The 26738-nt window shown below is 42.8% G+C and overlaps 1 protein-coding gene across 1 annotated transcript in view; it reads left to right on the top strand.

Moving 5' to 3' along the window:
- Rad54l2 (RAD54 like 2) overlaps positions 1 to 24718 on the top strand; it is a 96371-nt gene extending 71653 nt beyond the window's left edge. Inside the window, exons 6-22 of the mRNA XM_057768740.1 lie at positions 142 to 368; positions 1270 to 1452; positions 1727 to 1860; positions 3417 to 3613; positions 5883 to 6225; positions 6973 to 7150; positions 7994 to 8245; positions 8450 to 8568; positions 10189 to 10307; positions 12689 to 12788; positions 13685 to 13890; positions 14278 to 14450; positions 15769 to 15965; positions 18285 to 18484; positions 19979 to 20068; positions 21112 to 21204; positions 23153 to 24718. Coding sequence (XP_057624723.1) covers positions 142 to 368; positions 1270 to 1452; positions 1727 to 1860; positions 3417 to 3613; positions 5883 to 6225; positions 6973 to 7150; positions 7994 to 8245; positions 8450 to 8568; positions 10189 to 10307; positions 12689 to 12788; positions 13685 to 13890; positions 14278 to 14450; positions 15769 to 15965; positions 18285 to 18484; positions 19979 to 20068; positions 21112 to 21204; positions 23153 to 24147 — 3806 coding nt within the window. The 3' untranslated portion in view covers positions 24148 to 24718. The remainder of the gene's footprint in view (positions 1 to 141; positions 369 to 1269; positions 1453 to 1726; positions 1861 to 3416; positions 3614 to 5882; positions 6226 to 6972; positions 7151 to 7993; positions 8246 to 8449; positions 8569 to 10188; positions 10308 to 12688; positions 12789 to 13684; positions 13891 to 14277; positions 14451 to 15768; positions 15966 to 18284; positions 18485 to 19978; positions 20069 to 21111; positions 21205 to 23152) is intronic.
- The last annotated feature ends 2020 nt before the right edge of the window (positions 24719 to 26738 follow it).

Below are 26738 nucleotides of genomic sequence, written 5' to 3'. Positions count from 1 at the left end.
CCTAACTTGTCCTGAAAGAAAAAAGCTTTAAGAACATTTGTTTTGTAAGTGCTAACAAGTTTTAGCTAAGTCTTTGACCTTTTGCTCTGACAACCAGCAGTACCCTGTTCCTTGAATTTTTATGTCATTTTTCTGTCTCAGAGGTGATTGAACTGAGTTCTGGAGAGGAGGATACTCTGCACATCGTGGACAGCAGTGAGTCTGTCAGCGAGGAGGATGAGGAAGAGGAGAAGGGTGGCACCCATGTGAATGATGCCTTAAACCAGCATGATGCTCTTGGGCGGGTCCTTGTCAACCTAAATCACCCTCCAGAGGAGGAGAATGTCTTCCTGGCCCCACAGTTGGCACGGGCAGTGAAACCTCATCAGGTACAGCCAGTGTTGATCCTGCTCTCTTTTCTTTGCTGCAAACATTGCCTGCTGTTGGTTATTAGTGTTATAGGCTGTAAAATACTTGTTGGATCCCTAGAGTAGCTGTTGAAAGCCCTTGATCTTTGAATATGAGTACAGTGGGGAGAGGAAAGAGACATGTCTCAGGTTGACCTGTCGTGTAGAAATCACTGGGGGCCCGAGGGATGGTCAGCTGTTAGGAACATGCATTGCTCTTGCAAAGAACTCTAGTTTGGTTCCCAACACTCTCATACAGGTTCTATAACTCCTGTTCCAAGGGATCTGATGCCTCTTGACATCCATGGGATCCTGTATGCATATGGTACACATACATGTACCCAGGTACACACATACACACAAAATGGAATAAATACTCAAAAAGTTACTTGACCACCATCTTGCTTCTCTTGGAGCAGCAAAGAGAAGCTTGGGAGGTATAGATTCAGAAGACACATAAAAGTAAGATATCAGGGAATTTCTGAAAATTGAGAGCATTATTGTTTGTATTGATCTAGTGCCTGCAATTAGTACCAGTGAGTGAACATCCACACAGTCTGAGACTGACTCATTTTCAGGACTTCCCACAGCAGGAATTATTGGGGTACGTAGAGGAGGCACCCTCTCAAGCTCAGAGCAGCCAGGTTGAATGAAAGACCTTGTCAGTACTTGATATTGAAGACTCTTTAACTCATACAGAACATTATACAAGGTTAATGCAGTTTTGTGTGTTTTCCAGTCAAGGTGACAGAGAAATTTCTATAGACCAGTCAGGGTACACTTGCATGTTTATTTAGTGACTATTCCTAAGTGAGGAAGATTGTATATATAGCCATGGTCTCTGGTAATGTTTCTGACATTCATCTGGTTTGTCTCTTGTCAGATTGGTGGGATCCGGTTCCTATATGATAACCTAGTAGAGTCTTTAGAGAGGTTTAAGACCAGTAGTGGCTTTGGCTGTATCCTGGCCCATAGCATGGGTCTTGGGAAAACTCTGCAAGTGATCTCCTTCATTGATGTCCTCTTCCGTCACACGCCAGCCAAAACAGTCCTTGCCATTGTGCCGGTACGTCTCTGGGTACTAACATGCTTGTTGAACTCGCCTTTCAACTTATTCCTTAAAACTTGTGTGCTTGTGCATAGTGTGTGTGTGGTGGGGGGTGAGGAAGCATCTTTGTTTAGTGGGTGAAAGTGAAGATGACCTGAGTTTAATTCTGGGTATTTACATAGTGGCAAGAGAGGATTAACTCCTGCAGGCTGCCCTCTGGCCTCCACATGTACATACAATAAATAAATAAAAGTGTAAAAGATAAAAGCCAACTCTTTTGGGCTTGTCATAGGTTAATACTCTTCAGAATTGGCTGGCAGAGTTCAACATGTGGCTCCCAGCTCCTGAAGCTCTCCCAGCTGACAACAAGCCTGAAGAAGTCCAGCCACGGTTCTTCAAGGTTCATATCTTGAATGATGAGCACAAGTAGGTGGCCTATCCTGTCTTCTCTGTCTTATTCCTTTTACACTTCTCTGGGACTACTAAAATATGTCTCTTGTCTCCCCACATTCTTTATTTTCATTCGTTTGTTCGTTCATTCAATCATTCATTGAGACGGGGTTTCTCTGTGTAGTCCTAGCTGTCCTGAAGCTTGCTCTGTAGACCAGACTGGACTCAAACTTACAGAGATCTACCTGCCTCTGCCTCCCTAGTGCTGGAATTAAAGGTGTGCACCACCACCGCCTGGGTGCACATTCTTTTTGATTCTTGATGTTTACCTTTTCTGTTCTTGCATACCTCCTTACCGCTAACACACACACAGAGCTTTTCTGTAAACTCAGAGTTATATTGCCTGGGAAGTTTGAAATTTTTTTGTTTTGCTCTGGAACGCTTTTCTGACATAAAATATCTGCAGCCTAGTCACATTTTCTGGTGTGTATTGTAGTTATATTCAACATGACACAGTGAACTTCGAATGCTTTGAAGCACTGGTTTATAGTTGACCTATAATAGTACAACTTCCAAAACTTTAAAAAGCTCACACTTTGGTTTTGTTTTACATTTTTTTTTTTTTTTTTTTTGGTTTTTCGAGACAGGGTTTCTCTGTGGTTTTGGAGCTTGTCCTGGAACTAGCTCTGTAGACCAGGCTGGTCTCGAACTCACAGAGATCCGCCTGCCTCTGCCTCCCAAGTGCTGGGATTAAAGGCGTGCGCCACCACCGCCCGGCTTTGTTTTACATTTAAATAGAATTACTATTTCTATTATCTGAAGTTAACTTGATTTCCAAAATTCTAAAGTGACTTTTTGGTCCAAGTCAGCTATTCATGCTTTCCTTTCGTCTCACTGGCACAGACAATTTAAATAGGCAGACTTCCCTGTTTTTTGTGATTTGGACATACCCAAGTGAATGAGGAGACTCTGAATGAGCCAACAGGTGCTTGGTCTCCCGCTCTGCTTCCTTGGATTTCAGAACTATTAGTTCAATGTAATTAGTGCATCACTGAGAGGGCTCAGGTGTTTGAGTGGGGTTACTGGCAAGGGCCTTTGGTTTTCCATTGCCTTTGCCTTTGTACTTTGTACTTCTCTCATTTTTAATCAATGGAGCCTGGTCAGATTAAGTGAAGTGTTGCCCTTCTTCCTGTGACTTGTGCTTGCCATGATAATTACTTGAAATGCTCTCTAGAATGTTGCTTTGTGATAGTAGGTATATATGCAGGGACTTAGCATGTTCTTTTGCTTTCTTCCATTAAATTATTGATTCTCGCTGTTTAGCTATCATCAACAATCCATTCCAGTATGAATTAGTATTTCTGGGATACTAGGAAAGTCCTTGAGTAGCTAGTCCAACTTGTGCTTGCTGCCCGATGAAATCTTTGGCAATAAAGCATTCCAGATATAAGTTAGTTCAGCTTTGGTTAAAGAATTCTTTCTGAATAACAACAGAAATAGCAGTGCGTTCTTCCTGTTCACCTTTCTTGAAAACTAAAAGCCACTTTATGGGACAATTCATAGCTCAGAGTTCTCTCTTCTCACTTCTACAGGACGGTGGCATCCCGTGCTAAAGTGACGGCTGATTGGGTTTCAGAGGGTGGAGTGCTGCTGATGGGGTATGAAATGTACAGGCTGCTCACTCTGAAGAAGTCCTTTGCCACAGGTAGACCCAAGAAAACCAAGAAACGCTCTCACCCTGTCATTATTGATCTGGATGAAGAAGATCGACAGCAGGAGTTCCGCAGAGGTGGGTGGCTTTTCCTGGAAACACTCCTCTGGTATGTCAGGGCAGAATTGGCCGAAAGTACCAGTTAGGTGTGAAGTGAGTTGTTAGCATAAACCAGGAAGCTGGGTGGGCCCACCTCCAGCACCTTTCAGAAAGAGCTATATTTCTGCAAGCCACACTCAGGCTCAGGGGACTCTCCCGTCTTTGTGTCTCTATTTGACTTGCAAGACAGTTGGGAAAGTAACTACTGCTGTTACCACTTCATAGAGATGTTATAGGAAAGTATTAAGAAAACCTAAATGGTTTATATTATTCATTTAAGGGTGGGACATGATGGTGTACATCTTTAAATCCCAGCCCTTGAGAAGCAGGGACAGGCACATCTCTGTGAGTTTGAGGCTGTCCTTTCTACATAGTGAGTTCCAAGCCAGCTGAAGCTACACATTGAGACCCTGTCTCAAAACAAATAAAACAAAAGAAACAAACAAAAAATCCTCTAAGGCTAATATAAAGGCAGAAGAGTAATATTTGTGAATTTATAAAAAGTAATGATCTTTGTTGCTACTCATAGTTCTATCTTTGACTAATTATTATTATTATTATTATTATTATTATTATTATTATTATTATTATTATCATCATCATCATCATCTGTAGAGATGTTTCAGTGGTTAAGAGCAGAGGATCCGGGTTGTTCCCAGCACCTATATGGTGGTTCACAGCCATCTTCAACTCTAGTTCTAGGGGATCAGATGCCCTCTTCTGACCTCTACAGGCCCCAAGTGTGCACATGGTACACAGACAGGCATCCATACAAACACACATAAATAAAATAAAATGAATACATCTAATAAAATTAAACCTTAAAAAATAATTTTTTGCTAATTCTTTGAGAATTTTATACAATGTATTTTGGTCATATTCAGCCTCCTTTAACTCCTCCCAGACCTGCCTTCTCAGCCCTCACATCCCTACCCGGCCTACTTTGAGTTTTCTATCCCAGAAACTCAAATTCAGTTTATGTTGCTCAGCAGCTACTGAATACCAATAGCTCCTCAGCTAGTGTTGGGATTCCTGCCCAACATTCCTCTCTATGCTGGGATTGTTCCTGGCATGAACTTGCTCAGGTTTTGTGCGTGCTGCTGCGATAACCAGGAGTCCTGTGTCCAGCTGCACTCTTGTGTCCAGAAGACACTGACTCTTTGAAGTTGTCCACTACCTCTGCCTCTTACAGTCCTTCTGCCCTCTCTTCCACAAAGACCTTTGTGTGTGCATGCAATATGTGCATTCTAATTATGGATGAGCACACTACAGTTTCTTATTCTCTTTGTGCTAACCCATTGTGGGTCCTCATGTTAATTGCCCTCTATGAGGAGAAGCATCTCTGATGAGGATGAGTGATGTACTGATAGATGGATATCTATTCAATTTTTTTGTTTTTCTTTGTTTGTTTTTGCTTTTTTTTTTGTTTGTTTGTTTTTTTAGTTTTTCGAGACAAGGTTTCTCTGTAGCTTTGGAGCCTGTCCTGGAACTAGCTCTTGTAGACCAGGCTGGCCTCGAACTCACAGAGATCCGCCTGCCTCTGCCTCCCGAGTGCTGGGATTAAAGGCGTGCGCCACTACCGCCCAGCTGTTTTGTTTTTTTGAGACAGGGTTTCTCTGTACCTTTGGAGCCTGTCCTGGATCTATTCTATTTTTTAAGGAGTCTTTGCCCATTGAAAAATTTTAAGGATTTTGAAGCCATTTATTTTATAAGTCTTCATTCTGTGAGATTATGTCTGATCTAGGTTTCCTTCTGTGGTAGATAGAGCTGGGGTGAATATGCCATTTAGCAGGGACTGGTGAATAACTGTGAGAAGACTTTGCCCTAGCTCCTGTCATCTAGCCTTTAGAAGGATCCAAAATGTTGGATGGTGAGAGCCCATGACATATTTTTAATCCTAGGCTCACAATTTGTGACAACCCCCTCTCTGTTGTCCAGTAGATTTGAGACCCAGGATTGCAAGTAATTTTTACTTTTAGCTTGAAAAAAAGATTTAAAGTGAATAAGTAAAATAAAGTGAAGAATGAGGATAAGAAGATATAAATGCAAGAGTCAGTGGCCAGGTTAGCATCACATTAAACACGTAGGAGCTTGTCCGGCTGGTTCCCTTTTACCAATGGGGGCTGACTCTTGCTTCCCTGCTTCCTTCATTTCTTCTGTCTCTTCCAGGGTTCTCCCCTACTTCTCATATTATTGACTAAGAGCAGACCCTCTCACCCTCTGATTCCGGATCCTCTTCCCTCCTTAGAGTTTGAGAAGGCCTTATGCCGCCCTGGTCCTGATGTGGTGATCTGTGACGAGGGCCACCGCATCAAAAATTGCCAAGCCAGCACCTCACAGGCTCTGAAGAATATACGTTCTCGTCGGCGGGTAGTGCTGACTGGGTACCCTCTACAGAACAACCTCATTGAGTACTGGTGCATGGTGGACTTTGTGCGCCCAGATTTCCTTGGTACTCGTCAGGAGTTCAGCAACATGTTTGAACGCCCTATCCTGAACGGGCAATGTATTGACAGCACACCTCAGGATGTCCGCCTCATGCGCTACCGGAGCCATGTTTTGCACAGCCTCCTGGAGGGCTTTGTGCAGAGGTAAGAGTTTGTTTTCTGAATCTTTAGAGGGATAGAGGACATGCCAAAGCTATTATGAAGGGGAAATGTTACCACTGGAGGGCCCTTCGTAGTGGACCAGCAATAAAACTAAATAACTGACAGATGATGGATGTGCCGTTTCTAGTCTGTGAAAGTTTGGCCTATAAGTACTTCACTCAAAAGTTGCCTTTGTTGAATGAATATCTTCCTGGCACTCAGGAAGATGAGGTAGGTGAGTTTGAGGCCAGCCTGGGCTACATAGCAAGCTCATGCCATTGTTATCTAAAGTTGCTAAAAATACCTTTTTTAACCTTTTAAATAACAAATAAATAAAAATGAACCAGCATTCTGCTGACTTTGATAAAAGGATAAATATGATTCTAGGGTATTGCTTTACCTGTTTCAGCCTCACAAGTCTATGATGGGTAGGGCAGCCCTAAAACAGCTAGCTCTTCATTTCCTCCTGGTAGGATGACAGATATGGAAAAAGGTCAGAGAGGCGTCCTTGAGTTGGGGCGTGAATCTAGAGTTCCTTTGGCCTTAATTACCCAGTTAGTTATGACTTGGGACAGGTTACTTTGTCTGAACCACCCTTCTCTAACACAGGGATGCATTGCATGTTGAGAGATTTCTAGAAGATGGGTGGCAAGAGTGTAAGACTTTGTTTTTATCCTGTGCTGACCCATCCCGGCCACAGTTCTTGGCTGTGCCTCCTATAGGCCACTTCTGATCTTTGTGCCTCTGTAGGAGAGGCCATACTGTATTGAAGATTCACCTCCCTGCCAAAGAAGAGAATGTGATCCTGGTGCGGCTTTCTCAGATCCAGCGAGATTTGTACACACAATTCATGGACCGTTTCCGGGACTGTGGTAGCAGTGGCTGGTTGGGGCTGAATCCTCTGAAGGCTTTCTGTGTGTGCTGCAAGGTGAGTGGAGGCCTCAGGGAAGATGGATCAGAGCTAAGTAAGGGTACACATGATGCTGAAGATGTTTCTCTGAGGTCAGGTGATGTTTTTCAATCTTATTTGGAGTATCACTACATAGTTAAGGTTATCTATGAATATCTTCTGACTCAGCCTCCTGAATGTGGGGATTACTGGTATGTGCCACCATACCTGGCAATGGAGGGGATTTCAGAGTATCTCTTTTGTTTGTTTTTTGAGACAGGGTCTTGCCATATTATCTGATTGACCTTAAACTCTTGGCAATCCTCTTGCCTCAGGCTTCCAAGTGTGTGGATTATAAGCAAGTATCATGACACATGGCTTTAAAAATACTGCTTTTGTAGCCGCTGTCCTGACCAAAGCCAAAAAACAAAAGTGAAAGTGCTCTTGTGATAGTGCCATGGGTTATGGCATTCTTTCTCCTTTGCCAGGAATTCTGAACTTTTTCTGGGAACTGTTCCTGAAATCACATATTAGTCAGATACCTTTTTTTTCATAGGGAGGGTTAATTTTGTTTTGTAAAGTAATTGAATGTAGCCATACAATGAAAACAAAACATTCTTTCCCTGTTTAAAAATGAAATACTCGTGACACAGACTTTTTGATTATACACCAAGCACACTGGCATTTCCTATTCACGTGTCATGGTCATCAGAGCCAGCAGTGAAATTGCAAGTTCTTTGACTATGAATGATTTGGGGGTACATTAATTTTGGGTATGTAATGTGAGTTGTAGCAGCTGTTTATTTGAGCATGTTTCCATACTCCTTGGGATACCCTTGGAATGTTCTCTGGTCTACTCTTTCTTCCTTTGTTTAACTTTAGATCTGGAACCATCCTGATGTTCTATATGAAGCCCTTCAGAAGGAAAACCTAGCCAATGAGCAGGACCTAGATGTGGAAGAGCTTGGCTCAGCAGGGACCAGTGCCCGTTGCCCACCACAGGGCACAAAAGTCAAGGGAGAAGATAGCACCCTGGCTTCCTCCATGGGAGAAACAACCAATAGCAAGTTCCTACAGGGAGTTGGCTTTAACCCTTTTCAGGAGCGAGGCAATAACATTGTTACATATGAATGGGTGAGTCAAGCAGAGTCTTCATAGCCATAAACTGCTTTTGAGGAGGGACGGTCATGACCAATCTGGGGAAAGAATAGTGTGCACAGCACACTACACTGCTGTCCTGTGCAGAAAATGCTGAAGGTAGTCAGTGGCCACTGCCTTACAGGGGGACTTTATTCTACTCATCCAGCCTCGGACCTGCTCCAATTCTCTTTTTTGCAGGCCAAGGATCTTCTGACTAACTACCAGACTGGAGTCTTAGAAAACTCTCCCAAGATGGTACTGCTTTTCCATCTGATTGAAGAAAGTGTGAAACTTGGGGACAAGATCCTTGTGTTTAGGTAAGAAGAGAATTGAGGCTTGGTGTCTACAGGAAGGATGAATACAGCATCTATGCAGTGAAACCATCTAGCCTCATAGCTGCACCTTGCCTTTTCCAGTGCTCTGTAACCAAGCACTTGGAGGTAGAGCTTTCTTGCATCTCAGCACCCAGGTTTTTGTTTGTTTGTTTGTTTTACGTTAACATTAGAAATCATATTCTGGATATTCTAGTCCTTCAGACTGTGGCCCAGACCAAACCTGGCTAGTTTTTATTTATTTTTTTAACATTTATTTGTGTATTTGTTTATTCATTTATGTTTAAAATTTTTATTTTACTTTAAATTTGTGGTGCTGGGAGTTGAACATGGGACCTCATGCATATTAGGCAAGCACTCTAGCATTGAGATTAGACTTGACAACAAATGCCTTTACCTGCTGAACTGTCTTATCAGCTCTGTTTAGGTTTTTGAGACAGGGTTCATAAAGCCAGGCTGGTTTGAGTGTTTGATTCCTTGCTGAATGGTGGAGCTATAGGGTTGTGCCACCACCCCTGACATTACTTTTTAAAATTTTGATACAGAGTCTTTTTACTGAGGTCCCTGGACTGGGCTGGAATTTACTCCAAAGCCTAGGCTGGCCTTGAATTTGTGTTCCTTCCTTGAAGATGAAATTACCAAGCCCAACTAATTTTTACACTTCAGTCTATAGAAAGAAATACAAAAAATAACGAGTATATTTGGTTAGTCGGGTGTGGTGGTTTTTAATCCCAGCACCTAGGAGACAAGAGCTAGGTGGATCTCTGTGAGTTCCAGGACAACCAGGGCTATGCGAGAAACCCTGTCTCAAACAAAACAAAACAAAAGGCAAACCTGCTAAAAGGCTAGATGTGTCTACAAAACCTAAAATGTTTGCTGTTTTGCCTTTTATAGAGCACACTTGCTGACCCTTTTATTCCCCTTCCTCCTTTTTAAAATAAGGTTTTTACTATAAGGCCAAGTAAGTGATGTGATATGCACTATAGTCACACTCTAGGTTTGGCTGAGGCTTTGAGTCTCATCAAAACCTGACCATATACAAGGAAACAGGCATACAGTGGATTGTTTCTGACCACATTGTGACCCTAGGACCTGATTTGGGAGCCAGTTGAGGGCTTCCACTGTGACAATCGGTTTCAGACTTGTTCCCTGATTTTTACATACTGCATTTCAAGAACCCAGCTCTCTGAAGGTTTTGAAAACAGTCAAATGGATCCATCTTCATAGTAAGATGCTTAAGATTGCCTGTGACCCACAGTTAGACTAATTTGCATCTCATGTAGTGTTGGATTTGCACTATCAAATACGGCTGAACCCCAGAATTTTCAATGGAGAGATTAAGAAATCATAGAAATAATGGTTTTGTTTGTTTGGTTGGTTGGTTGGTTGGTTTTCTGTTTTGTTTTGTTTTTATGGGTTGGTGGTAATAAGTATATAGATAATGGCTCCCGTTATGAGTTAAGGATAGTATCCTTGGTTGTTCTTGGTGCAGCTTCATCTTACAGAGAGTAGGTTGTGGGAGCTCCACTTAGAAGGTTGCAAGCGAGTGTTAAGGGCAAGAGTCCTTGGTTTTGGGAGCCATCTGAATGACTTTTTCTCTTTCAGCCAGAGCCTTTCTACCTTGGCTCTCATCGAGGAGTTCCTAGGGAAACGAGACGTGCCCTGTCTGCCTGGTGCTGAAGGGCAAGGAACACAGAAGTGGGTTCGAAATGTCAGCTACTTCCGTGAGTTTACTGTTGCATTGTTTCTGGAGTCTTACCAAGATCTATTTAAGGGCTTCCTCTTTCTCTCTTTTTTTCTCTTGTCCAACTCCATTCTTTTTCAAGTGTATAGAAATATGTGATTAGCCAAGAAATGGGGCGTTACTGAAAGGTAGCTTCTAAGAAAGAACCACTACTGGGCTGGATTACAGACATGTGTGACCATGCCTGTCTCAAAACTGGGTTCTAAAAAGGGCAGAGTCACTGTGTGGGGGTGGCTAGAGGAGCCTTAGGTGGAAAATGGGAAGAGTTTGAAAGTTTAGAACTACTTGACCTAGTGACTATCCAGGTCAGAGTGAGCACAAACCTAGATCACACTTTCTCTGTGGGGGAGCTAAATACCCCCAAGGAGATGAAAAGTTTGGGAGTTTGTATGTGGGAGAAAAAAACTTTTTTCAGATGTGTAATTTATAGGTACACATAATCATGTATACCTTCTATCTGTAATTTTAATATTTCATGAAAGATATGGTATGGTTGAGAAAAAGTGTCTAAAAGTAAGTAGTAATAAAAAATGAAAGTTGAGAAATATTGATCTACCTTGTTAGCATTTGACCTAGACTTTGGCTATAGGTGTCTAACCTGTGTGTTGTAGGATATTCAGTAATATCTGTATTTTTTTCCAACTAGATGTCAGTAGCATCTTCAATTTTGAGAACTAAAAATGCCTCCAGTCATTGCCAGACTGTTCCCTGGGGGTAGGAGAGTGGAGGAATAACCCTTTGAGAACCACTGGCCTAAGAAATGATTTAGAGAAATGAAGGTTCATAGCTTGTGTTTTCTATAGGATTGTCCAATGAGACAGTGGTCAGCTGTGCTTCAGTATTACAAAACTCAGGTTGGAAAGTAAGTTGGGGTCCTGATTGAAGACACTAATACTAGGCAACTAAAATGTCTGTTTCCTATAACAGTAGTAATTCAGTTCCCTGGCTGGTATCTGATATCCTTGATTTGTCCTTTCCCCAATTTAACAAATGTTGCCACCTTTTCTCTTATGCTGCTTTCTAAGTGACAGTGATTTCTTCCACTTGTGAACTTTTGTCTTTTTATTCTTAATGAGTGGCATTGCTTCAAGTCTTTTTCTTTCTCCTTCCTTCCTTCCTTCCTTCCTTCCTTCCTTCCTTCCTTCCTTCCTTCCTTCCTTCCTTCCTTCCTTCTTTCCTTCCTTCCTTCCTTCCGTTTGCAAGTTCTTAACATCAAGAGCTTAAAAATAAGAAAATGAGGGCTGGAGAGATGGCTCAGTGGTTAAGAGCATTGCCTGTTCTTCCAAAGGTCCTGAGTTCAATTCCCAGCAACCACATGGTGGCTCACAACCATCTGTAATGAGGTCTGGTGCCCTCTTCTGGCCTGCAGGCATACATGTAGACAGAATATTGTATACATAATAAATAAATTAAAAAATAAGAAAATGAAAAGCTGGTGTCTTGTTGTGTCTGGTAGCATATAACCTATAAACACAGCATTTAGAGGCTGAGGTAAGATGATTGTGAGATGAAAGCTAGCCTGGACTATTTAAAAAGTGTTTAAAAAGAACAAAACTCTCAAGGAAGAGGAGTGGTGGAAGAATGTTGTCCTTATTAAAATAAGAAATCCTTGGTGTTCCTGCACACACTGGGTGAGTCAGTCTTTTCTAAGTTCCTAGATGAGTCTTGTGCACGCTTAAGTCTGGAGATACTGTCCTTAGAATTCACTAGAGGAGAAAAACATGCTTTATAGGTTTCTTGTTGTTGTTGTTTTGGTTTGTTGATTTTGTTTGGTTGGTTTTTTTGTTTGTTTGTTTTTGAGATAGGGTTTCTCTATGTAGACAGGCAGGCTGACCTTAAACTCACAGATCCACGTGCTTCCATCTCCCAAATACTGGGATTAAAGGCACGCGCCACCACCACCCAGCTGTATTTTATAGTTTTGTGTTACATGTGAGGGTTACTTGATTATACTTTCACAGTGCTGATGTCTAGGCTTCATCATAGACCCATGGTTTGCCCAGTGGGTAGATGTTTTGTTTTGTTTTAAAAAACATTTGCAGGGTTGCAGAGATGGCTGAGTGGCTAAGAGCTCATGCTGCTTGCTCTTACAGAGGACCAGAATTCAGATCTTACCGTCCATGTTAAGCAGGTCACAAATATCTATAGCTCCAGCTCCTAGGGAATCTAATGCCTGTGGCCTCTTCAGGCACCTGTACCTGTGTGCATGCACGCGCGCGCACGCGGGCACACAAGCATACCTACACACAGAAACATATATAATTTAAAATACATAATTAAAAAACAAACATTCGTGCAGTGGTTTTGCTGAATTTCTCTGCCCTCATCTATTCATTTTTGTTTGTTTGTTTTTCTTCCTAGGGCTAGATGGTAGCACCCCTGCCTTTGAGAGAGAGCGGCTCATTAATCAGTTCAATGATCCCAGCAACCTCACCACCTGGCTGTTTCTTCTTTCCACAAGGTAAGTGGAGTCTGTAAGGGGGTGATTGTGTAATTTGCCACCTGGGCAGGTACCTCAAAGTCTCATCTAAGTAAGAGAAGAGATCTGCTTGGTCTTTAATTGGGGACCCCAGGAAAAGTTGTTGTGAAGGTGTCGTGAGGGGGTTGTACAGCTCTCTGAGATCTTCACAAGTGGTTGTCGTGATTTGATTTTCTCTCAGGAGCGTTTTATGGTAAGGAGTTCTTTGTTACATTAGATAATGTAATATAATGTAAATAAAGATGCTTTTAAAAGTGCCCAATCTCAGCAACCAGGAAACAGAAGGATTATTAGTCAGGCCAGCCTGACTTCTGTCAGTGAGTGCTGCCTCAAAACAAAACAAACCAAAATAACTTGAAAGTGTAGTGTGACTGTAAAAGGTTGATGTTTTTGGTTCACGACTAGTATGCTAATGGTTCTGTTGATTTCTACTAACAGTGTTTAACAGCGTATAGATTCTTTTTCATTTGAAATAAGATCTCATGTAGCCCTGCTGGTTTTCTTTAGCTCCTGATCTTCCTGCCTGTGATGCCATGTATTGGAATTCCCAGTCGATATGAGTCTTTCATCCCCCTTGGGTATTAAAGTAAAAACACTGGAAACATTTTGTGTACAGACATTTCTTCTTAATAAGGGACAGCGCTCTGGAGCTGCTGTGTGGTGCTTTACCTTTTACAGAGGGATGGAGCTGTAGACACTGTTGTATTGGACTGAAGGGCACACTTTTCAACGCTTGAGGAACAAGCATAGTGTTTGTCAGGTCAACAAAATTCTTGAATTTATTTTGCTTAAGAGGAATGTTGGGGTAGGAGTCACAGAAGGCAAAGCTTACTAGAAAACCACCTTTAAGACTATGGTTGTTGGTTTATGTCTTCAAGGGCCGGATGCTTGGGTGTGAATCTGATTGGTGCCAACAGAGTGGTGGTATTTGATGCTTCCTGGAACCCTTGCCACGATGCTCAGGCAGTATGTCGGGTATACCGTTATGGCCAGAAAAAGCCCTGTCACATCTATCGCCTTGTGGCTGATTATACTCTTGAAAAGAAGATCTATGACCGGCAGATTTCCAAGCAGGGCATGTCAGGTGGGCGATTTTCCAGGCTATTCCAGATATGTTTCTATACTAGCTGCTATCCTATAAGCGATCAAGGGTGTGGGGGAGGGTCAGGGCATGGGAATACAAATAGACTTTAGATCATAGAATGCCAGAAGATCCTCCCGTATCATTCTAGTTCAGGTCACGAAGGAGATTGTCCTCATATTGGGAAAAGTAAGTTTAATAAGGGGAGTCAGTAGTTTTCTCTTCTGTGATTTGTCCATTGCACCAGGGCCCTCAGCCTGTTTGACTTTTGTGTGTGAAAGACTTCCTTATTGTCAGTTGAGCCACTTTCTCTCTGCAGACCTATGTAGCTAGTGGTGTGTTCAGTCTTCTTTGACGTGTGCTGACTTTGTTCTTATCTTTTTCTTCTAGACCGGGTAGTGGATGACCTAAACCCAATGCTGAACTTCACCAGGAAGGAAGTGGAAAACCTGCTGCACTTTGTTGAGAAGGAGCCAGCTCCCCAGACGTCTTTGGATATAAAGGGGATCAAGGAGTCAGTCTTGCAGCTTGCCTGTCTGAAGTACCCTCACCTCATCACCAAGGTAAGTACCTGATATACATGACGTCCTTGGTATGGCGGACTCAGTCAGTGAAGACTTGTTTGGCAAACCTGCTTCCTTCTGAAGCAGTGGTTCATGCACACACTGTACTAAAGTGATTCTTTTGCTGACCCTACTTACCTCCACACCTTGTCTAGTCTTTGGAGTGTTGAGCTTAGTCAGTCATTCCAATAATCTGATCACTGTGAATCTCCCTGACAGAAGGAGGAGGAAGTTCTGAATGCAGATGAATTCTCTGAACTCTCTATTCTTTTGGTAGGGAGTATGAACTTGGGCATTTGCAACTGATACTAGGTTAGAGCTGTGGACTATACTTATTTTTTATTTATGTAATGTGTATTTATCTTTAAATTATTTATTGATTTTATTCCATGTGTATTGGTGTTTTGTCTACATGTATGTCTGTGTGAGGGTATTGGGTTCCCTGGAACTGGAGTTACAGACAATTGTGAGCTGCCATGTAGGTGCTGGGAATTAAACCTGGGTCCTCTGGAAGAGCAGTTAATGTTCTTAACTGCTGAGCCTTCTCTCCAGCCCCTATTTATTTATTTTTTTAAGATTTATTTTTACTTTAGTTGTGTATATGTGTATATCTTCGTGAGTATATGCATGTGAGTGCAGGTGCCTGTGGAGACCAGAGGTGTTGAATCTCCTGGATAGAGCTGGAGTTAGAGGAGGTTGTGAGCTACCCAACATGGGTACTGGGTACTGAATTTGGGTTCTCTGCAAGAGTACTGTGTACTCTTACTCTTAACCACAAGTCATCTCTCCAGCCTCCTTTTGAATTTTGGAAAGTGTGTGTGTGTGTTTACATATGCGTGTGGAAGTAAGAACAATTTTGTAAATTTTGTAGAGTTGATTCTCTTTCTCCCTGTATGTGTATTCTGGAAATTGAAATCATGTCACCAGGATATAGCTCACTAGTCCATGAACTAGACTCTTGACAGAACCTGCTTGCCTATAACGCTTTTTGCCAGTGTTGGAGACAGCCAACCTCTTTTTGGTTCCAAAATAAGACTCACTGTACATCAGTTGTATTTGCACAAAGGCTGGTAATTGGAGGGCTGGAGAGACGGCTCAGCGGTTAAGAGGATTGACTGCTCTTCCAAAGGTCCTGAGTTCAATTCCCAGCAACCACATGGTGGCTCACAACCATCTGAAATGAGATCTGATGCCCTCTTCTGGCCTATAGGCAGACACACAGACAGAATATTGTATACATAATAAATAAATAAATAAATATTTTTTTTAAAAAAAAAACAAAGACTGGTAATTAAACCCAAACGTTCTATGTCTCCAGGAGCCTTTTGAGCACGAATCATTGCTCCTCAACCGAAAGGATCACAAGCTGACCAAAGCTGAGAAGAAAGCAGCAAAGAAAAGCTATGAGGAGGACAAGCGTACATCAGTACCGTATACTCGCCCATCGTATGCGCAGTATTACCCTGCCAGTGACCAGAGCCTGACCAGCATCCCTGCCTTCAGTCAGAGGAACTGGTGAGTTGCTGAAGGAAGAGAGTCTGGCTGGTCTAGACCCAATTCCTTTCATTCAGTTCCTGTTCGCCTAAAGGGAGAACATACAGCCTGCTCTTGGGCTGCTATGCAAAGAAGGTCCTGCTCTAGTGTCAGGTGTCAAAGCCACTCAGCAGCCCACATGTTCTAAATGGCTCTCGTTTTGATGACCTTGGCTGGAGAAATGAGCTACTGATTTTGCCACTCAGCAGAACCCTTCTGGTAGAATGGTATAAAACGGTTGTTTTATGGGGCAAACTTTAAGTCACATGGGAATGTATATGCCAACCCCAGAGGGTGTCTTCCTCATGCATCAAGACCAAAGATAAAGACTTCAGGAAGCTTATTGACAAGTAGGGTTGATGAGATGTTCAGCAGAGAGAATACTCTCTTTGCAAGCCTGAGGACCTGAGTTCAATTCCTAGAACCTACACGTAAGAGGAAGGAGAAAATTGATTCTACATAGAGCTGTCCTCTTACTTCCACACACATGCCTTGGCAAGCATGCATCCACACACACCAAATACATGCATGCTGAATAATTTTTTCCTTCATTGTTTATTGACAATTTACTATGTGCAAAGCATTCACACATGGCCTGGCAGAGTGCATTTAAGTTCAAAGAATCAATAGACCCATTCCAAATCAAGTGTAGGAAAAAGTACAGGATGATCAAATGTCTTTAGATAGGAATGTCAACAAGTATAATGAATTTTTTTTTTCTTTTTTTTTTTTGGCATAAAACATTTTATTGGGGGAGAGAGGCAGAGAGTGAGAGAGAGAGGGAGAAGAGAAAGAGAGAAAGAGGGGAAGAGAAGAAACGCGTGCGCACACTGAAGAAACAAAAGAAGGAAGGGCAGTATAATGAATTTTTAAAAGCTTAGCAAAAGGAAATTTCTTCACATGCTATCAGAAAAGCAAATACGGAGGTGCATGCCTGTAATCCCAGCACTCAGAATGTAGAGGCAGGAGGAGAAATTTAAGGTTATCCTTGGTGAGTTTAAGGCTAGCCAGGAGTATATTAAGTAGTGACGATGGGAAGAAGACAAGGGGTGGGGTACACGACAGCAGGGGCAACAGGCATACATGCAGGTGTAGAGAGGGAAATCTTGATCTCAAATCAGGAGTAATATCTTTGTCATGTACCATCCAGGTGAAAGGTGATGTGGGAGTGATTTCTTTCTAATCTGTTGCTTTCATTGGTTAATTAATAAAGAAACTGCCTAGGCCCATTTGATAGGCCAACCCTTAGGTGGGTGGAGTAAACAGAACAAAATGCTGGGGAAAAAAAAAGCCGAGTCAGACAGTCGCCATGATTCTCCCACTCCAGACAGACACAGGTTAAGATCTTTCCTGGTAAGCCAGCTCATGGTGCTACACAAAATATTAAAAGTGGGTTAGATCAATATGTAAGAGCTAGCCAATAAGAGGCTAAAACTAATGGACCAGACAGTGTTCAAAAGAATATAGTTTCGTGTAATTATTTCGGGTAAAAACTAGCCGTCCGGGAGCCGGGTGGCAGAAAGTGGCCCGCCGCTAAGCTGGGCCGACAAAAACACAGCCCACCGCAGCTCCTCACACCAACAGAAAGGTGAACTAGGAAGAATGCACTAGTGACCCTAGGTGATATTTTGTTAGAAAGAGATGCACAGCCAGCTCTCTCTCTGGCTATAGTACCATCATAAAGAAGTCTGGCTTTGGGCAAGGGCTTTGGTTGCTACTGCTTTTGTGTGGTGGTCATAACCAGAGAGACATTATGGAGACTGACACAGCTAGGAGCCAGGAGGAGCATCATGGAAAGTAATTTGGAGTAGAGAGGGGCATCTGCATAACTTACTGAAGTTTGAGGTTTGAGAGAGAATCAGAGAGTGAGAAATGATGCATGAAGTGGGGATAGGTGATCCCTGATGATCACCTGCACATACAGCATCACATAGGTGAGTTGAGTCAGGATAAATTTTGCCATTCAGATTTCAACTTAAATGGTACCATGAGCCTGCCTTTCCTTTTTATATTTTTGTAACATCTAATCTTCCCTTTAGATCTAGTTCCTGATGTAGATAGTCCAATTTCTAGAGAAGCAGATATACCTTCTATTTCTGAAAGGCTTCACTCCACTAACATCTGACTACTTATCTCTGGAAATGACCTCTAGGCTTCTTTAGAATTAATTAGAGTCTGCATGTTCTTCTGATGCTGTTCTCAGCAATAGTTAAGGGTGAAGGGCATGGCAGTTTATAGTAGCTCAGTGGCTGTTCTGTCCAACTCTGAAAATGTGCCTTTTTTTTTTTTTTTACCCTGCAGGCAACCAACACTGAAGGGTGATGAAAAGCCTGTGGCCAGTGTTCGTCCTGTACAGTCCACCCCCATCCCCATGATGCCCCGGCATGTCCCACTCGGTGGCAGTGTAAGCTCTGCCTCCAGCACAAATCCATCTATGAACTTTCCCATCAACTACTTGCAGCGGGCAGGAGTCCTTGTGCAGAAAGTGGTTACCACGACAGGTTGGGAATTTCTACTTTCTGTTCTGGGATATTGTTTCTGTCTGTCTGTCTGTCTGTCTGTCTGTCTGTCTGTCTATCTATCATGTCTTTTTAAATTAGCTCTTCTTTTTTTTTCTGAATATTAAAGTTTTATTTATGTGTATGGGTGTTTTGCTTGTGTGTATGTAAATGTACCCATGTGCACCTGGTGCCTGCAGAGATCAGAAGAGAATGTTGAATCCCCTGGAACTGAGATTACAGACAGTTATGAGTTGCTGTGTGGGTGGCTAGGAATCAAATCTGGGTCCTCTACAATAGCAGCAGGTGCTCCTAGCCATTTATTTTGTGTTCATGTGAGTGCCAGAATGCTCATGTGGGTAACAGTCAAGCTCAGGTTGTCAGGTTTAACGATAAAGCACTTTTATTCATTGAGCAATCTACTGGCTCAGTGTTGTCTTTTGTAACTTGATGCTGTTATCCAGGAGGTATTCAATAAACACCTTTTGTATAGACCTTACCATATTTGGCATTATAGGTAAAAATGAAGGTCCCTGATCTTGAAGATTTTGTATTCTGGTTAAATATCTTAATATAAGGTTTGGGTTTTTGTTGTTGTTGCTTTGTTGTTTTAGAATGGTAGTGAGTAAAATTCTATGGATACCACAGGGACTCTTGAAATGTTACTGGAATATCATTTTGGGTTTCAAAGGCTTTCAGAGATATGAGTGTGCTGAGCCCTGCCTAAACACAGGGCCAAATGGGTATAAAGGGCACAGCTTACAGTGTTAGGAGAACTGAACTGTTAGGATGCTTCTTTTCTGTGTCAGTTTGCTGTAGATTGGGCATGGTGGGACAAGGAGCAATGGAGGGAACTGTGTGTTTCAGCCAAGCCCCAATGTCAGTTCTGAGATTCATAGTGACTGGGAAGGAAAGCATGATTTTCCTCTTCACTTATTATTTAGAAGTATCCATGTTATACACATTTTGATGAAAACATTTTGGTTTTTCTGAGAATAAAACCAATATATGACATTTATTAACAATTGTGAAATAAACTGAATAAAATCCCTGTCAATCTTACTTCTCAATTGAATCTTGAAAATACTCTTTTCCAGTTGTGGGTAATGCATGCCAGCAAGAAAGATCAGACAGAGCGCTTTTGGAGCCTAAAAATGAAGTGGGACAAATACACACAAATATTTCAGAATCAAGAAAAATAGAAACAGCCGTTCAAACTGATTTTTTTTCTAAACTAAAAATCCTATGAATTTTTAGTTAAAACGAAGGAAATTTATCGGAAGGACAAGCAGCTTTCTAAGGAGCTTTGGTTTTCAGTAGTGTTCTTTGATGGGTGGTTGTGAAAGGCTCTACGTGCTTGACTTCCTGGGTCTGGCGCTGTAGAAAGGCTGTAGGGCACTGCTAGTTTGGACGTGGGATGGATGTGAGACTTTAGTTTCCTTTCTTTTCTTCAGTCAAGCCCCGTGTCCTCTAAATGCAGGGTCTGTTTTTCATTAGATATTGTTATTCCTGGACTCAACAGCTCCACAGATGTTCAAGCAAGAATCAATGCTGGTGAGAGCATCCATATCATCCGGGGGACGAAAGGTGAGAGCCTAGTCAAGGGCCTTTTTCTGAGAGTACTAAGCTGAGAATCAGAATTAACACTTAGGTTTAATCTAGAGAGGGCATAGGAATCATCCCATAAGAGCGTCACAGTTGGGAGAAACGTGAGAACATGGCATTTCTATGAGCTGACATTGAACTTGGAGGGTTTCTGTCAGTAACTTAAAAGAAGAAATTGGGGTTCCCATGTTTCTGTATCTTTTGTTTTTATGGGAAATCTTGGAGTGAATGTGCATAGCTATAAAGAGAGCAAAACTGAGGGAAAGAGTTGTAGAGCAGGTTGTAGGCAGCGTGTGCCGCTGTGTCATTTATATACAATTTCTTTGAGCCAGGGTGGTGGTTCCAAGCTAGGAAATATATGCTGCACATGAATTAGTGCAGATACTAATTGTGTATTGCACAACAGAATTTTTAGTGTGATAATTTTTAAAAGTCCAATATGATGATGGGCGCACACCTTTAATCCCAGCACCCTGGAGGCAGAGGCAGGCAGATCTCTGTGAGTTCGAGACCAGCCTGGTCTATATATAATGAATTCAAGGAAAGCCAGAGCTATGTAGTGAGACCTTATGTCAAAAAAACAAAACAAAAACCAATCAAGGTGGTTTAGTGCCTTGTAGAAATAGACTACAGGTCTTGAATAACCCAGCCAAGCAATAGAGGACACTGAAGCCTAACAGTCCATTCTCCAGACCAAGAAGAGACTCTGGGCTAGAGTGCCCGAGAGCACAAAGCTTGCTTTTCACAGGTCCTGTGCACGTCTCCCATTGATTGTTACTTTCTGGAGTGATTACCTGTATTCTTCTCTAGATGTTAATGTGGTAGATTTAGCAATCAATATTTACAGAAAAAAAAATGAGTCGTTTTGAATCTAGACTTCAGTTATCCTGTCCTTATTGTGGGTGTCTTGTGGGACAGGAATGAGATCTAATTTTATAGGCACTTCCCAGCCCATGATGCCTGGAGTTTCTCAGGGTTGGCTATAGTTAATGCAGGATCCTAACAGTTTGTCTCATATCTCTTAGGGACATACATTCGCACCAGTGACGGACGGATCTTTGCTGTCCGGGCAACTGGCAAACCAAAGGCCCCTGAAGATGGTCGGATGGCTGCCTCAGGTGTGGTTGCCTTTTACTTTCTATTGACCTATACAACATTTATTTGGTTTATTTATAATTAATGTACTTCCTAAATAAATAACGTATATAAGATTTGTAATTTAGAGCATGAAAAAAGGGATAGGTGATGAAAAATAAGTTTTTCTTTCCTCTTCCCAATCCTCCTTTTCGATACATGGTAAAATTTTTTGTGTGTGCATACAAACATAATTGTGTGCATTTTAAGTGGATAGTTTTTCTTTGCATTTTAAAAACAAATGTTAATATACCATACTTTATTGCTTTCACTCACCAGTGATAGCTCACTTCTTATCTTTTGTTCTAGACATGCCTTGGTGAAAGTTTACTGCTGATTTACACTTAGGTTATTAGTACTGGCTTGTGAGTGTATTTATGGGACACACTCCTAGAAGTAGAATTTTTGGTCAAGGGTGTATCCATGGCACATGAACAATGTTGAGGACTCTCAACATTGCCAAGTTCACCTCAACAGAAGTGGTTTTCTTGTATCATCCTACCACTGAGATAGGAGAGCTAGACTGTCCCTAGCTTCTGTTCTTCACTTGTGGACTAGAAGAAGGGAGCGTCTATATTCCCTGCACCAAGATCCAAGGATTATTAATTTCCCATTAATCTCCTGTCTTTCCTTGCCTTCCTATTATATGAATTATTTGTAAGTTGAATATACCATGCTATTTTATCCATAAACACTTCAATATACATCTCTTAAGATTAAGGACATTCTCTGGGTGGTGGTGTTGCACACCTTTAATCCCAGCACGTGGGAGGTAGAGGCAGGTGGATCTCTATGAGTTTGAGGCTAGCCTGATCTACAAAGTGAGTTCCAGGACAGCCAGGCTGTTACACAGAGAAACCCTGTCTCAAAATTAAAAAAAAAAAAAAAAAAAAAAAAAAAAAAAAAGCATTTACATCCTAGCTACAACATCATAAAAGAACTAAAATAAAAGAACTAAAAAATTAACACTAATTCATAATCTTATATAACATTCAACTTTTATCCAAGTTTCCTAGTTTTCCAAATTGCTCTTCATGGCTAGATTTTTGTTCTGTCTTAAATTGGATAGGCTGTATTTTAACTTCATTTATATCTTTTTATCCCTTGGTCAATAACTGTTGCTCCCAGAAAAAATCTGACTAGTTAGTTTTAAGAGAAATTTGTAGCTGGGAATGGTGGTTCACATCTTTAAACCCAACATTCAGAAGCAGAGGCAGGCAGATCTCTGTGAGTTTGAGACCAGCCTGGTCTACATAGTAAGTTACAGGTCAGGCAGCTATACACAATGAGACCTTGTCTCCAGAAAGGGGAAGATTTTCCCAGTATTTCATAGGATTCATTTGTAGAGTTGTTCAGACAGAGGAAGGTGCAGGAAGGTTACATGTCCTTTCCTGGGTAGACTTGCACATTAATTTTGTTGTTGTTGTTGTTGTTGCTATGAGAGAATACTTGGCAAGAAGAAACTTAAAGGAGGAAAGGTTTAGTTTGGCTAAAGTTCAAGGGAATACAGTTCAGAAGGAAGTCATGGCCACAGAAGTTGAGGCAGCTTCTCACCTACGTGCACAGTGAGGACACAATAACAAACAGGAGTGCTCAGCTCACTTCCTTCTCCTTCCCATGGAGTGACGCTGCTGCTCACTTAAGATGGGTCTCCCTGACTCAGTTAGCTTAATCTAGAAACTCGCACAGACATGCCCAGAAGTCTGTCTCCTAGGTTTTTTCTTGATCGTGGTCAAGTTGATCGTCAGTATTAACCATCACAACTTGTTTCTGGAATCAAAAGATTTCTGTCTTTGAGACTAGAGAAAGTTGACTGGATGACATTTAAATATCAAACAGTGAGAATTTGGGGACCACATTACAAGATTTATTCTTCATAGAATTGTTTTTCCCTTTCCATTCTGGTTTCATTTACCTGTGTTTTCTCTCCAGGTTCCCAGGGGCCTTCTCTTGCATCCACAAGCAATGGCAGACACAGTGCCTCATCACCCAAAGCCCCTGACCCTGAGGGGCTGGCCAGGCCCGTCTCTCCTGACAGCCCAGAAATCATCAGTGAGCTTCAGCAGTATGCAGATGTGGCCGCTGCTCGGGAATCCCGCCAGAACTCCCCCAACATCAGTACCGCCCTGCCTGGCCCCCCAGCCCAACTTATGGACAGTAGCACCATTCCTGGGACAGCTCTTGGAACTGAGCCATGCCTTGGGGGTCATTGCCTCAATAGTTCCCTCTTGGTGACTGGCCAGCCCAGTGGTGGCAGGCACCCAGTGCTGGACTTAAGGGGCCACAAGCGAAAGTTGGCCACTCCATCTGCCACCCAGGAGTCAGTCCGTCGGCGGTCCAGGAAGGGCCATCTGCCAGCCCCCGTGCAGCCCTATGAACACGGGTATCCAGTCTCTGGCGGGTTTGCCATGCCACCCGTCTCCTTAAATCATAACCTCACCACCCCCTTCACCTCCCAGGCTGGGGAGAATTCCCTATTTATGGGCAATACCCCCTCCTACTACCAGCTGTCCAATTTGCTGGCAGATGCCCGCCTGGTGTTTCCAGTGACTACTGACCCTCTGGTGCCAGCAGGCCCTGTCAGTTCCTCTTCCACGGCTACCTCAGTCACTGCCAGCAACCCCTCCTTCATGCTCAACCCCTCTGTGCCAGGGATACTACCCAGCTATTCACTCCCATTCTCACAGCCACTCCTGTCCGAGCCGAGGATGTTTGCGCCTTTTCCTTCCCCTGTCTTGCCCAGCAACCTTTCTCGGGGCATGTCTGTCTACCCAGGATATATGTCCCCACATGCAGGCTACCCAGCTGGTGGCCTTCTCCGGTCCCAGGTGCCTCCATTTGACTCCCATGAGGTTGCCGAGGTGGGGTTCAGCTCCAATGATGATGAGGATAAAGATGATGATGTGATAGAGGTCACTGGGAAATAGCTAGGAAGCCCTTTCCCACCTCACTTGGGGCCCTAGCAGGTTGCCCACCAAACTGGAAGGCAGGGAACCTGGTCTTTCTAAAAATAGGGTACTTGGCAGGAGGGAAAAGAAGACAAAGAAGAGTGGTTGGCCATTATGGCAGGGCTCTATTGCTGTTTATTAGAAGATGAAAAAGAAAAGAAAAAACCCAGAAACCCCAGCAGAGCTGCAATAGTGGGAAATCAGGGACCGAAAACAGGGATGGAGGGGTAGAGCAACCTGCCTCTTCCTTCCTGCCTTGCTTATGCTGTCTGCTCATTTGCCCATCTGAGTGTAGAAGAGCTCATATCCCTTTTTGCCTTTGGGAACATCTCTCCCAAGAGAGCTAGCTGCCTTACTGAGTGTCTTAGTTTGGCCTGGGGGTGGGAGAATGAGGAAGATGAGGGCGGGCATGGGAAACAGACTGAGATTCCATGTGAAGTGGTATCGTTTTAGGGGGTAGGAAGGAAGCAGAACAGGTGTGTGTGTGTGTGTGTGTGTGTGTGTGTGTATGTGAGAGAGAGAGAGAGAGACTACACACATATGTATGTAGCAGAATGGATCAAGGTGGGAGGGGAGGGAGGGGAAAAGTAAGGTAAAGAAATGAACTTTTTCTTTTTTAAAGTGTAGATCAGAGTGTGGTGGTTTAGGCTACTCACTTGAACATCACTTGAGTCCGGGAGAAGAGCCGTGGGCATCATTTCCTTCCAGACAGGCAAAGAAGGCCACGCTAACTCAAGGCCCTAGTTTTCAGAGTCACATGTGTTTAAGTTGAGGGGCAATCATGAGAAAGGGAGCATTTCCAGTCTCCTACTCTCCCCGGTGGTCATCTCTGAGTAGATGTCTCTTTCTATACAGGCTAGACACGCACTGCAGTGAGGTTGAGTTATGTCGTGGTTAGAAAAGACATGCTTCACCAGGGCAGATCCAAGCCCTTCTCTCTCCCTCCCTGTTAGAGAGCTCCATGTTAATTTATTTCTTATGGGCAATTATTTATTATTTTCATTTGGGGGCAAGGGTGGTAGGGGGAGGCTATAAGAAAGATAGGCGATAGTAAAGGAAGTTCTAAGATATTCCAGACCCCCTAGCTGCTGGTGGGAAAAAAAAAAAAAGAGAGAGTTTCAGATGGATGGTGAATTAATTAAGCAGGGGATGAGAATTAGAATTAACCAAGAGTTAAAGCAACTGTATTGTGGGGAAGTAGCCTCTCAGGAAAATCAGGGTGCCCTGAGACTGGCTAATTGGGGGTGGTGAGACTCATTCCACAGAAATTGAAACTTGGGATCATGGACTTTGCTACTGGGAAGTAAGTAACCTCCACGTTTGAACTGTTATCTTCTATGATGATTTTACAGGCCAGTTCTCTCTGCTGAATAGTGAAACTGGATAGGTAGCTGCCGGGTTGAGGTAATGGACTATTGATTTCCAGTTGGGAATTGTCTTGGCTTCCCCAGCATATCAGGTGGTCAGTGTGGGCCTGGCTTCTGTCGTCTCCATCTCTGAAGGGTCATGGGGAAGCCCTTCCATTGTCTTGCTTTTGTTTTTAAAGAACACATGACTTATTCTGGTCTCCCTCTCTGTTCTAAATGTGAGGGCAGGAGTTTCTAGTGCTTAAACATAAACACTGGCTGTTTCTTGGTGTGTACTGTGTCCTATAGCTCCCCTGCCCCCGAATATTTCCAGGCAGTTCTTTGTGATAAATAGCACACATGGTGGTGCCCGACTTTCCCACCTTTCCTTGGCTCCAACCTGATTGGGCAACTGCTAAATCTGCCTCTTAGTCCAATATGCATCTTAACCTGCAACTCTTGAGTAGTGGCTTCCATTGTTGGGGGAGGAGGGAGCTTTAAGTCAGATACTGGGGTTTTCTCAGAGAGACAGGGAGATGATGATGGGGTATGTTGTATGTTGTGTATGTACTGTCCAGAACACCAAAAGTGGACCTTTCTGTTTTCATACGCACCCTGTCAGACACTGAACTCTTCTACTCATAGAAGCCTTAGATCTACAATTTAGCTATGCAAATTATTTTAATAACTTAAAATAGCAGTTCCAATCAGTGCTTTCTCTGAAATGTAGCCCAAAAATAGATAGTTGAGGCATTTTAATTGGAGTGGGCTCTTAGGTTGAAGCTGGTGCAGTGGGAGCGAGCTAGTCCTGATCTCTATAATTTGAAGAACACACATAGAACTTGGGTTACATCAATGCCTCTGGAACACTGAGCTCCCAGAGTTGTGTGTGTTAACTGTGTCTGTGTTTATGTCTGTGTGTGTATTACATAGATGCCTCTCAGACCTTGGAACACTGAGCTCCCAGAGGGGCTGTGTGTGTGTGTGTGCCAAGTGTGTCTGTGTTTATGTCTTTGTGTGTGGGTACATGGATGCCTCTCAGACCTTGGAACATTGAGCTCCCAGAGGTTGCATGTGTCTGTGTCAAGTGTGTCTGTGTTTATTACATGGGTGCCTCTCAAACCTTGGAACACTGAGCTCCCAGACTTGTATGTCTGTGTGTATTCCTTGCCAGCCAGGGAAGTGGGTGTTTCTGTGTTCACAAATAGGAAATCACTAGAAATC

Source organism: Chionomys nivalis, chromosome 4 (assembly GCF_950005125.1).
Source record: "Chionomys nivalis chromosome 4, mChiNiv1.1, whole genome shotgun sequence".
Lineage (NCBI taxonomy): Eukaryota > Metazoa > Chordata > Mammalia > Rodentia > Cricetidae > Chionomys > Chionomys nivalis.
The sequence above is the reverse complement of the archived record's forward strand: the minus strand, read 5'-3'. Positions and strand labels throughout refer to the sequence as shown.